This window comes from Callospermophilus lateralis, chromosome 4, assembly GCF_048772815.1.
Source record: "Callospermophilus lateralis isolate mCalLat2 chromosome 4, mCalLat2.hap1, whole genome shotgun sequence".
Lineage (NCBI taxonomy): Eukaryota > Metazoa > Chordata > Mammalia > Rodentia > Sciuridae > Callospermophilus > Callospermophilus lateralis.
In genome coordinates this window covers 155,801,633-155,814,470 of record NC_135308.1, presented here as the reverse complement: position 1 = coordinate 155,814,470, position 12,838 = coordinate 155,801,633, and the positions used below count along the sequence as shown (strand labels likewise).

At 47.0% G+C, this 12,838-nt stretch overlaps 2 protein-coding genes across 5 annotated transcripts in view; both read right to left on the bottom strand.

The window, feature by feature from the left end:
* Positions 1 to 5,396, bottom strand: part of Tom1 (target of myb1 membrane trafficking protein) — a 29,713-nt gene extending 24,317 nt beyond the window's left edge. Inside the window, exon 1 of the mRNA XM_076855099.2 lies at positions 5,269 to 5,396. Coding sequence (XP_076711214.1) covers positions 5,269 to 5,320 — 52 coding nt within the window. The 5' untranslated portion in view covers positions 5,321 to 5,396. The remainder of the gene's footprint in view (positions 1 to 5,268) is intronic.
* A 2,780-nt stretch (positions 5,397 to 8,176) lies between these two features.
* Hmgxb4 (HMG-box containing 4) overlaps positions 8,177 to 12,838 on the bottom strand; it is a 31,418-nt gene continuing 26,756 nt past the window's right edge. For all 4 annotated transcript variants that reach the window (XM_076855095.2, XM_076855096.2, XM_076855098.2 and 1 more), the window contains 2 exons: positions 10,940 to 11,062; positions 8,177 to 10,470 (listed from right to left, as the gene is read on the bottom strand). In XM_076855095.2, coding sequence (XP_076711210.2) covers positions 10,426 to 10,470; positions 10,940 to 11,062 — 168 coding nt within the window. In that variant the 3' untranslated portion in view covers positions 8,177 to 10,425. The remainder of the gene's footprint in view (positions 10,471 to 10,939; positions 11,063 to 12,838) is intronic.

Below are 12,838 nucleotides of genomic sequence, written 5' to 3'. Positions count from 1 at the left end.
AGCCTGGAAAGTTCCACCAGCTTCCTAAGTTGTTGAGCCGACCTTCCTCAAAACTCTGGCGCCTCTCCCTGTCATTTTTTAACCACAGGCCACTAGAGAACCCTAAAATACCTTGCAGAGGGTATTACTTTCGCAATCCACAATTTTCAACTTGGTGTAACTAACTATAGGACCCAACTGAAAAAAATGTCAGTTAGACAAAGGAGTTTTTAAAAACCACTCACATAAGAGGGAGAAGGCTGAGCAGGCCAGGGCGTGATGGCCGCTCCCCTCTCCCAGTGCAAGAGGCTGGAGGGTGGAGAAGGGGCTTGCATTAGGGTCCTACACACAAACACACACACACACACACACACACACACTCTCTCTCTCTCTCTCTCTCTCTCTCTCTCTCTGGGGGGATGTTGATTGATTGAGGGAATTGGCTCATGTGATTGTGGAGACTTGGCAGATCCAAAATTTGCAAGCAATATAGGCTGGGGGGCTAGAGGCCAGGGCCAGGTGCAGTTCAAATGCAAGGGCAATCTGCCTGCAGAATCCCCTCTTGTTCTGGGAATCAGTCTTTTTCTATTAAGTCCTTCAAGTGATTGGACAAGGCTCACCCACATTATGGAGGGCAATCTGCTTCAAAGTCTACTGATTTCAATGTTAATCTCATCTAAAAATATCTTTCCAGAAGCATGTGGAATGTTTCACTAAATATTTGGGTACCATGGCCCAGGCAAGTTGACATGTGAAGTTAGCCACCACAGTGGCTGTACTGTACCCAAATTCAAGTTGAACAGTGGATACCACTGTCTGCCCTCAATTCTCAGTCCCTGTGGCCTGGCTGGTCCTCTCCGGTCCCTGCTTCCCCTCAGGAGCTCCCCTCTGCACTTTTTGGGTGCTCTATTGATTGCCAAGTTTCCCGTGTCCTTTCCCTATGAGGTTCTGTCATCTGCCTCAGGTACACAGATGGGAAGGGGAGGGACTGGCACCTGAACCCAGCTCCTCTGAGGTAGAGGCTAAGCTTGGAGCCCACATACAGCTGCTAAGACCAAGGCACCAAAATGTGTCACTCAGAAACCCAGTAGGCCAGTTCCCGGGCAAACCTCAAGACACTTATAGACGGACATTAACTTTAATGTGGGATAGGAAAAAACCAGGAACCAGCTCATCAAAGCCATGACTACGGGGATATAATTACACAGGACAGATCAAATTAAAATAGGCGAGGCAATTAAAGCAAAGATGGACCCAAATAAAGGTGGCATGTGGGTCCACGGATCTCGAGTGGGACTAAAGCTGGGTGAGCACTGGCCAGCGAGGAGGGGGAGCTAACCTGCCCCAATCCCTGCTTCTCACAGGGGCATGGCCCGAGCTAATGAGAAGACACTGAGGTGTTTGTTTTTGCTTTTTCTAAAACCAGAAGAGTGGAAATCCTTTCCGGGACTTTACTCTTATTTCTCTGAGCTCAGTGAGGGAATAAAACCTATTTACCAGTTCCATCCAGAGTCAGGCAGAGAGGCCTTAATTCCTAAGTGAGACTCCACCCCACAGGCTGAAACCTGACCTCTCGGTAAGGGAGGCTGCCACCGGCCTGGGGCTCAATCCTCAGGGACACAAAGACCCAGAAAGAAACCCACACAGGGCTGCACTGGAGTCAGGGCCCTGGACTGGAACCTTAGCTCTGACACTAACTCTGTGCCCAGGAATTGACAACAGTGAGCATCACCATGGTACGGTCACCTCCGGTGCGCAGACCCCAGGCCAAGGGCTCCACAAGGCCGCACATAGCAATCCCCTCTGGCAGGTGCCATTATTAGTCTCGTTTTACAGATGAGAAACTGAAGAACAGTTTGGCCAAGCACTTAACAGAGCTAGTGAGGGTCCCTGAGTCAAGTTCACCCTGGGCCTTACTACTATGCTTTCAGCTGGTGCTAAGCCCTGACCCGACTTTCCATCACCAGCCTCAACATAGAGACCTGGGCTCTAATCTGGCTCCTGCATTTATGGGTCAGAAAACAGAAGCTTTAAGATGAGAGGACATCTCAGGGGCCCTGTGGATAAGGGTACAGATTCTGACTCGCAGGGCTGAGGGCCTTAGCACTCCCAGCCTAGGTGCTCTGGGACCCCGTTTTGAGGAGCACTGCCTTCCACTGTTCTCCTCGGCCAGCTGCTCTGATCAGAGAGCTCAGCCACCTTGGAGTCCAAATCCAGTGCATGTTTGAACGCCCTGAGAGTTGTAGATGGTCTTCATGATTCTAAATGGGTAAAATAAAAGCCAAAGAATATTTCATGACAGGTGAGAATTACACAAACTTAAAATCCCAGTGCCATAAATAAAGTTTTACTGGAGCACAGCCAGGCCAGTGATTCCCTGCTGTCTAGGGCTGCTTCTATGCACTCATGGCCACGTGGAGCAGCTGTGACAGAGACCAACCATATACCTCACGAGGATTTACCATGTGGCCCTTTAGGGAAAAAGTTTGCAGACCCTGGTTGCATCCACCCTGTGAGCCAGGAGGAGTCCTCTGTGCAGGGCCTTCTTCTCCGGCCCCTGATTTCACACCTCCGGGATAGGGAGCTCACTAGCTTGCTGCACCTTGAGCTGAACTCTGCCTGTGAGGTCGCAATGCCCCCCTGGGCCTGTGCAATCAGGTCTTTCGTCTAAAGAGCCATCAGTTTCCTTCTTCCTCTAGCATTGTCCTTCCTCACCAGGCCTCTGGGAAGGACAGGATGAGTGGTGGTGCCTTCATGTCACAGGTAGGAGATGGGCAATGGCCAGGGAACGAGGCATGGGAGGACCGGACCTGGAGCCTGCTCTCCTGTCCTTACAACATGGCTTGAATGCCGCTTGGGCTTCTAGTCCTGCCTCCCCAAAGGGCCCCTGAAGGGGGGTTCCTCATTTCTGATTGCTTTCTGCGGCTCCCCTGGTGAGGACTTCGCAGACCATCGACAGTTCTGACTTTTCACCTCTCCCTCAGCTCCAGGGCTGTCCCAGGCTCTGCATTCTGCTCTCCTCCCACCCAGCATCCACCACCCAGGCTGCTGGGGTGGTGCCTGGGGACTGCCTGTATTCAGTCTCTGCAGCTGGCTGTCATCAATCTGCTGGGATTTGGACCTAAAGTGCCAGGGGTGAGCTGACAGTCAGAGATGAAAAATGGGATTCTTGGGTTGACTTCTGACATCAGCCTATAAAACATACCAGGAAGACTTATAGTACCTGCGAAGAAGATGGCTGTGTCTACCTTACCGATTACTAAGGAGCTGGGCTTCTCCTGGCCATAGGCTGCTGCCCTGGGATGTTCTCCTAAGAACTGACATGCGCAAGTGCCCTGGAAGAGTGTGCAAACCCATGGGCATGTCCTCCTTTGTGGGGGATCCTTGTGTGGACCTGCGGGGCCATGGCAGGAGGCGCAAAAGCAAGGCTGGGGTTGGACTCTGGCCCCAGGAGCTGTGAGACCCTGGCAGGGCTTCCTTGGCTCAGACTTCTTTTGGCGAAATGGGAAGCAGCAGAAGCTCACAAGGTCATCATGAAGATGAATACCAAGGACCCCGGCAGAATGCTCTTTACTCTCAAAATGTCACTTTTCTACTTTCTTCCCTCCTGGTGCCAGCATCATGCTGGGTGCTGGGCGGCTAGATAAGTGGGGGGCGGTTCCTGCTCTCAAGAAGTCCAGTCTAGCTGAGACAGACGTGTGCAGACACAAGAGGACAGCAGTGTCTCCGTGTGAGGATGGAGAGCTCATGCTTCCACACACTTGCGCTGCACAGGCGCTATCTGGGACTAGCCTGCTCCGCACTGACAGCCACACTTCAGGGATTCTGGGAGGCAGGAGCCTGGGAGAGCGGGAAGCAGTGACTGGACCTGAAGGGCCCAGGGAAGGCCTCAGGGAGAAGGATGAGTAGAGCTGCTCAGGGAGGAAACCGGAGCAGACATTCCAGGCAGGGGTAGTCAGGTGCCTCTCACCCTAGTGGTATCATTAGAACCCCCGTCCTCAGGGATGCCAGTCCTACAAGCTTTCTTCTCATGAGGGTAGGACGGTCGGCAGATCTGAGATTATTTCACTCCTGTGTCAATTACATAATCCTGTGGCCATTACCACAAGGATGAGTCAGTAAAACATTAAGTATGGAAAGAAGGGCTTATCTAAGATGCCACTTTCCCAGTATGGATTTAAGTTTAAAAATCATCAAGAAGGTGAGAGAACTTCAGAGCCGTCATGGTTACTTCATGCAAGACAGGACCACACCCAGACTGACTCTTTAGTGTCCCTTTGGCCTTGACCTGTGCTGAGAAATGGGCACCTAAGAGACCTACTGCCGGTGATCTCCAGGGATTCTCGATCCCCACTCGGTGGTATCTCAGTAACAAAGATAAAAGTTGTTAAGAATTTCTTTCGCATAGCCCTGGCCGCGTGCTGGGCACTGCTTCTGGACCTCACGTTATTAACGAGTTTAATCTGCACAAGTCCCAGGAGGCAGGGATCATTACTCCCTAACGACTATCGAGAAGCCCTGAGCACAGAGGCTCTGCCACATAACTCCGTGTCCTGGTGACAGGGCGCGAAGACACTCAGTCCCGAGCAAGCGGGCCCGGAGCCCTGGGCTCCTGCAAACCGCACGTCTGGGCAGGTGCTCTCTGCACAGCCACTTGGGGGCCAGGGAGGCCGACCCGTGGTTTCCGAGATCACGCCAGCGAAGGGCTCTAGAAGCGGGGTCGCTCGGTGTAGCAGAAGAGGCCCGCGCGTCCTGACCCTCGGGTCTGTGAGACCCGCCGGCCGTTCTCCCTCAAGTCAGGCGCCAAGCCCTAGCCTCCCAGGTCTAGCGAGAAGGGACGTCTGATCCCGCTCTGGTATCCACGTCCCGGCAGCGCGGCGACCCAGGAAGCAGCCCGCAACAGTCCGGCAGCGAGGCCCGCAGGAGATCACGCGCGGGAAGCAGTGCACCAACCAACTCCTACCCAACCACGCTGTCCCTTTAACCCCGAAAACTTTCTCCCTCCGCTCGGGACCCCAGCACGCGCACATTGGCTGAGCCGCGCCCGCCTGGACCCGTCCGCTCTCCTTTCCTATTGGCACTCACAAGCATCCATCCCTATCCCGGCTTCCTAGTGGTCCGCGCTATTGTCAATCAAGGGTGGGCGGGGAAGTGGGCGGGACGGCGACACGCCAGCCTTATCACCCTCCTAGCCTCCCAGCGCCGAGACTGGGGACCTAGAGACTCCCCGGGGACCAAAGCCGAGTGAGGAACACTGGGGAGGGGCTGTGCGGGGCTCCAGGGACTTACCGATGCGCTGTCCCACCGGAGAGCTGAACGGGTTCCCCAGGAGAAAGTCCATCGCCGCGGCTGCCGCTGCCACCAACCCCGGGAATCAGCTGACAGCAACCGCCAGCGCCGCCGACCCGTCACGTGACACGGCGGACAGCCCGGGGGGAGGTGCCGATGGGGGCGGGACTCAGGCGCCGAGCCACAGGCCCCGCCCTGACGGCGCTCGGAGATCGACGACCTCGCCACAGCCCCTCGGCGTTGGCTGACGTCACGCATTCGGAGGGCTGGGGCGGGGCTGGGGCCAGGGCCCCTAAGCCCCGCCTCTAGAGCGCTCACCTGGCTTTTAGGGGCGTGGCCTAAAGGTGTCAACACCTCTGGAAGACTGACCTGAAGGTTAAGGAGACTGTCTCTAGGCCCGGGACCTCGCGGAGACTACACACCTGACCTGAGAATGGGGCTCGCCTGCTCCCGCCTGAGGTCAGGTTTCCCGGCTCCAAGTGGGCGTCGCTTCACCTGCCTCTGCTGAAGACTGACAGGCTAGCGACCACAGATGGAGTCACGAAAGGGCGCGGTGGCACTCTCTGCCACCAATTTACCTTGTGATCCAAACAGCGAGCTTATTTTCTCTGGATACTGGAATTAGATCAAGGACTCTTAACCAATTTATTTTCTTTTATTTTTTTAGGTCACAGGCTTTTTTGAAAAATTGAAGAAGAAAAAAAGACAGTGATCCAATTTTGCTTAAAACATCAGGGAGTTTAAAACCTAAATTAGGACTGTTCTTCACTTCTGTGATTTGTTTTATGTATCATTTGTTTGAGCTGCCTTGGGACCTTTTTTTCTGTATAAAACTGTTTTGAAGTGTTTCAATAATGTTCATAAGACTTGTAGACAAATGCCCTTCCCCCTACCTGGCTAGCTCCATGAGGGCTGGGATACTATGTCTGTTGGGATCCCTATAGTTGTCTAACACAATGACTAGCATATGTCAACTTTTCAGTAGTGGTATTTGGATTATAAAAGGGGATGTGTACATTTAAGATGAATTTCATAAGTTACTTTCTATGTCTGTCTTTATTTAAGCATATTGCTTGCTTGTTTGGAGTATACTGAACATGAGATTTTGGATTCTTCCATTAATAACCTTAATATCCCCATACTGGACGGACTTGCTTGAAGTTCCTGTAAGGTTTATTCTTCGTGACAGAAAATCAGAAAAAAACCCAAATATGCCTAAATAGGAAGCAGAATTGTATTGATTCCATGCATACCACATAGCTATTAATACAGAAAAGGAAATATGTCAGTTTTATCAAAACAGTCGATAGGGATATAAATGACAAAAGTTAAGTATAGTATAATATTTATTTAGTTGTAGATGATCATCTATTTATTTTTATGTGGTGCCGAGGATTGAATCCAGTGCCTCACACATGCGAGGCAAGCACCCTACTCACTGAGCTACAGTCTCAGCACCCTGACCAAAACTTTTTTAAAGTGTGCTGATAAGAAACAAATTTATCCAGAAAAAAGTCTGTTTTAGCTGGGTGCAGTGGCACATGTCTGTAATCCTAGTGCATAAGGGTCTGAGGCAGGATTGCAAATTCAAGTCCAGTTTCCACTACATAGCAAGGCCCTAAACAACTTACAGAGACTCTGTCTCAACAAAAAGGGCTGGAGATGTAGCCCTATTGGTAAAGTGCCCCTGGATTAAATCTCTAGTACAACTCTGCTGCCCCCCAAACCCCCCAAAATCTGTTTCAATTTAAATTTTTCCTTTTAGTGTTGTTATATTAATATTTTCTTTATTAAGGTAAAAATCTTTAAGTACCTTAACACTGACATACTACATACTACATAAATGCAATCTATATCCTTTATGTACTTTGGAGAATAATCAAGATACACTGCCTCCAAAACTTAAAGTCAACAGAATAAGAAGAAGAAGAGTGAAAGCCTGCTGGACTTCTGGACAAGGATAAAATCCCATCTGTTTCTCTATAATCAGGACCTTAGAAATTTGAATTTGAAAGTAGGTTGGGGTAGAAAGAGCCTAGGTTTTGGGGTAGCTGTACCAACGTTCTTATTCTTTTTTATTTTTTATTACATTTATTTGTATGTGGTGCTAAGGATCGAACCCAGTGCCTCACACATGCTAGGCAGGCGCTCTACCGCTGAGCTACAGACCCAGCCCCAGTGTTCTTATTCTTACTTTGCCATTTACTAGCTATGTAAACTTGTGAAAAGTCCTTTTCTGCATTTTTCTCCTCACAGACAGTAAAGGGGAATAACATTCAAAGGCTTTTGAGAGGATGAGGGGAGATGAAATATGCACGTCAGTCTCACAGTCCTTCCCTGTTTGACAGTCTGTTTATTGCTGCTTCTTCATAAGATGTCGCCTTTTAAAATTTAAAAAATTTCCTTGTATGTGCAGCGCTGGGGACTGAACCCAGGACCTTGCATGTGATAGCCAAGTGCTAAGCTATACCCTAAGACCTATTTGTGACTTTTAACATCTTATGTTCACACAGATTTTTTATCAATGTTTGTAGTATTACTAAACTTTGATGTCAGGCTGGCTGGCTGAGGCTTGGAGATAGGGAGATGAAATTACTCTATTTTACAGATGAGACTTTGGAAGTCTATATAAAGGTTAAGTGACTTAGCCAACATCACTAAGCTCAGACAGTATTGAAACAGCATGAAATGTGTCATATTTAGCAAATTATACAGTTATGACCCTTACCCAAGACTGATGGATCTTTTCTTGAATTAGACCAAAACCAATGTATAAAGTTTCGTTGCCAATAAATACGGTCACAGCTATCAGAGTTACTGGTTTTGAAGTTTATAAAAGAGAACCGGAAGCTCTACAATATAAAAATTATACAAAACACAGTAAGATATATTTTAGGAAAATGGTTGAGATTAGAAACTTGACCTCTATTCCAATTTTTTAAAAAGAAAATTATAGTAGTGTGTGAAAGAGGTTTTAATTTTGTAGCAACTATGATTAGCACAAATAGGGAAAAGACAGCTGAGACTGAACTACAAATATTAAAAATGTGATTTTTAATAATATAAGTACAAAATTTTATTTCTTTATACAACTGTAATGGGATTTGGATCAAACCACTAGAATTTATTTAAAAAACAAAATAAAACAATGATATAAAAACTGCAAGAAGGCCTGAATCCAAAGTTTTTCCTCTAATAGTACCAAATACCACAAGGTACAGATTATTATACAAATGTGTACAAATCTTAAATACAAATACAATAGGACTGGGTTTCGAAGGAAAACAAACAAAAAAGTGGGTCCTCATTGGGATTTCATTCATGTATACAAATGACAGTGGCAGGAGTGAGTTCTTTCTGTCCTACCATGTCTCCCTGCCCCTCCCTGATATCCTGTGTCAGAACAGGAAACTTGCGTGGGACAGATGAGGCATGGCACAAGGTTCTGACCCATGAAATCAAGCTAAGATTTCTGCTTCTCTTGATTCAGTTCCTAAACATTCCAGTTTCTTTCTATTTCCTGGATTAAATCTTAAAACTGCTCTGAGCTGAGAAAGGGACTAGGCAGTCAGATGCCTCTGGGAAGCACAGCCCTGTAACACTGGTGGAAGAAAGGAAGGAATGAATGGGACGCCTGCTGGCTGCACTGTCCCCAGAGGTCACTGTGATGCTGTCCTGCTCTGTCTAGGCCGGGGAGGAAAGCACAGTTGCCTCAGAGCTTGGTTTTGGCAGGGAATCTCACACCAAACAGAAACCACCCTGAAGTGTCCAACTGTCTTCTTTGCAACTGGGAAGCAGGTCTAGGTCTTTGGAAATAAGGGGAGCTGGGAATGGTAATGTTTCTTTTTATTTCACTTTCTCAACATTATTGAAGGCCATGAAGTTCTTTATAGAGAATTAGAATCCTGACATAATGATTCCTTTTTGAGGTACAATACCTTGAAATATAGGTGATTTAGAGTTTTTGGAACAGCCCAGAGGAAGGGAGGATGAAATAATAAATCTGTATCTTCCACATGCTGTTGCTGGTGGAGGCTTTTGTTATTAAATTATATATACATAAATTTACAGGATAAATTAAAATCTAAGAAATTTTAAAGAGTTAAATACACATAATTAAAATATACATTCACACACACACACACACACACACACACACACACACACATAAATAAACCTACATGAAAATTGAGTACTTTTTTGCAATTCACTTACATGTGGAACGCAGAACACTGTGTATCTGCCCACCAAGGGAACTGTTAAGATAAACCCAAGAACCACGCTGGGCCAAGTCTACCTTCCATAACCACCAAGCAAATGCAGGATTTCTGAGGACTTGGTGGCCAACCTAATGCTGCCAATGAAAGATACCAGCTCTTGGTTTTACAAACCAAACTCTCTGGTCAGCTGAGAGAATACATGCAGGTCCAACGGTGGCACCAGCAGCATCACCCTCTCCAAGGTATTTTTGCTGCCAGGAATCGCACAACTCCTTGGCCCCTGCTGAGGCTGCCAATGGTACCAATGATTATGATAAAGTTTGAGACATGGACACTGTCTGGTAGGACTTGGAATGAACCCCCTGCTTAGTCCATCTAAGCCACTTTAATAGCCACAGTAGGAATGAGCTCATCACCTCCCACCTCCGTCACTTCAGATTGAAAGTCTTTGTACTTCGGGTCAGCAGGCACCCTCCCATAATCTCTCTTATTATATGTCTGACTATTAGGTAAGGCAAGTGGTCAGTGATGGGTCTGGAGGTACAAATGAGTTTGGAAAAAAAAAAAATCACATTTTAGCTATCCATAAGGAGATGCACTTGGCCCCCAGAACAAGCCCCCAGCCCCAAGATACACTGATTTTTAAGGCAGATTTACCCACCACAAGAGAAGAAAGATCCCAAGCCCATACTCATGCCAAAGATTCCTCTTGGCTAAACCTTTGCCATTTCATAAAATTATTAAAAGCAAAGTAGTTACAATCCTATGTATATATTGTACATTACATATATACAGATATATATATGTATATATATATGTATAGATATAAAAATGTAAAACCTACACCCAGAGGCCAGCGAAGGGGTTTGAACAGTCATATATACACAAACCTATACACAAAGGGTAGGTGAGGCTTTTGCCCCAGGAGTCTCCGCTGTCACAGTCCAGGCATGATGTAAGCAATGTTGTCTAGCGTGTTCGACTGCAAAACAAGGAAAAAAGGTTCAGTTGAAGGGTATTTTACTGTGATTTCTTGAGATATGTTTCTTTGTTCAGGGAGAGAGATGAGACAGAAAAAGTGAAGTCAGAGAACACAGGGTAAGAATGATGATGGCATCCTGCTGTTGTGCAGGAGCTTTTCTGCTGACTTCTCCCATTAATCCCAGTGAAAAAGAGAGAAAATACCTGCACAGTATATAGTAGAGCAAATGGGAAATGCAGGAATTATAGCACCTCAAGGGCTAGACTTCCTCTCTCTAACGTACCAGTTTGGGAAATGGCATATTTTCTAGTTTCACTAAGCATAACATGCATTTGGTAACACAGAACACATTCCACGGGCCGTGCGCAATGAATCAGAAAGCCCTAGGAGTCTACCTGACAGCACCGGTTAAGGCAGGGCCTCTCTGATCTCCTAGAGGTCTGGCCCTAAAAGTCTAAGGAAAACTCACCAAGACTTGTTTGGGACAGCCATTCAATTCAGGTAGTTGTGTAGTCAGACATGCCAAGGGGCCAAGGGCACAGATAATGGAATCCAGAAGCACTGACAAACTGCCAGACACTGCCACCATGCCCTGAAAGGAGAAGACATTAACTCAAATCACACACTCGATGTTCTCTCCATTTTCTGGTTAACTTCCTTCTGGTTTTTAAAATCCTGGACACTTCTAATCACATGACATGAAACCTACAGCACAAATGGAAATTTCTCTTTTAATTACTCTATGTAGTTTAAAAGGATACTTCTTACTATACATTTTCAGGTTTTCTTTCTATATTCCTAATCCATCTTATCTTCTATGTGTCCTGGGAAAGTCACTTGATTCCCTTCTCCTGAACAGTGAAAAATGCCTTCCCTACTCCAGAGAGGTACTGGGAAGATCTGTGAGATCTGTCATAAACTCCATGAATACAGCTCAAATATGATTACTATGAAAACCCTACAGCCCCACACAATATCATTTACAGAAGCATATATGTACTTCTCTACAAATGTAGCCTTTTCTCTCTTTCTTTTTGTTGGGGGGGGGGGCTTGTTTTGTTTTTGGTCTTTACTTTTTTTGGCACTGGGGATCGAACCCATGGCTTTGCACATGTGAGGCAAGCACTTTAGCACTGAGCTACATCCCAGCCCCATGTGGCTTTTGATAGCAGGTAATATCATTCTAGGTTAAATTGTTCACTCTCAAAGAAAAAAAAAGTACACTTGGGGGTGCTTGGCACACACCTGTAATCCCAGCAGCTCCAGAGGCTAAGGCAGGAGGATTATGAGTTCAAAGCCAGCCTCAGCAAAAGCGAGGCGTTAAGCAACTCAGTGAGACCCTGTCTCTAAATAAAATGTTAAGGGATGTGGCTTAGTGCTTAAGTGCCCCCGGGTTCAATCCCTGGTACAAAAAAAAAAAAAAGAGTGCATTTGGTTAATTTCAAAATATGACATCTCAATTAATTCATATTATCCATATAATTATGTCTCAGAAAGATAAGAGGTAAGATTCCTGGCTGCAAATTCCACTTCCCAGCTCTTGCATAATCTGCTTTCATCAGAAGCACTGTGAGGATATGAAATCATCTCAAGAGGCAGCATAGAAGAGAATGGCTCTGAATTTGGACTGCCTGGGTCAAGATCCTGGCCCTACCTCTCATTGTTTTTGGTACCTGGGCAGTTGCTACACCTGCAGAATGGACTGCTATTGGCAGATGGGGTGGAGATAATGGATGTGAAGTACCTGGGATGGTATCTGGTAGCTGATTAGTACTCAAAAAGCACCAGAAGTTACACTATTACTGCCAACACCTTCATCTCCAGAGCGGCATTTCTGGTTGCCTGCTGGGTCCTTCCCGTTGGCCATTCCTCAATTTCAACACACCATCAAGAGCCGAACCCACCCTCCTCTCAGCTTCCATTTATCTGCCAAAGTCATCACCTTTCTCACAGCTGCCCTGTCCCAAGGCCTCATCCCCGGCTGACTCTTCCTTTCCCTCAACCCCTGTCTGACATCTCCTCTCTCTACTTTCTGGGTGCAGTCCACCAAGAGGTTAAGAGCCTGCACCTTAGAGTCACTTTAAATTCAAGGCTCTGATTCAATACTTAGGGGCTGAACTCTAAAAAAGGGACTCGACCTAAGTTTCTGTTTCTTTTGTAAAACTGGGGGACAACAATGCTACCTCCCAAGCTACAGTGTGAATTAAACGAACTAATCGACATGAAGCTCTGAACCAAGCCGGCTGAGCAGCACTCAGAGTCTGACAGCGTCAGCAGGCAGCCGCATTGCTCCTGACCTGTGCCCTGTAGTTAATTATAGCTAATATTTTATGGCTCAGCCTGAGTGGATTCTAAGTCCCTGGAGGGC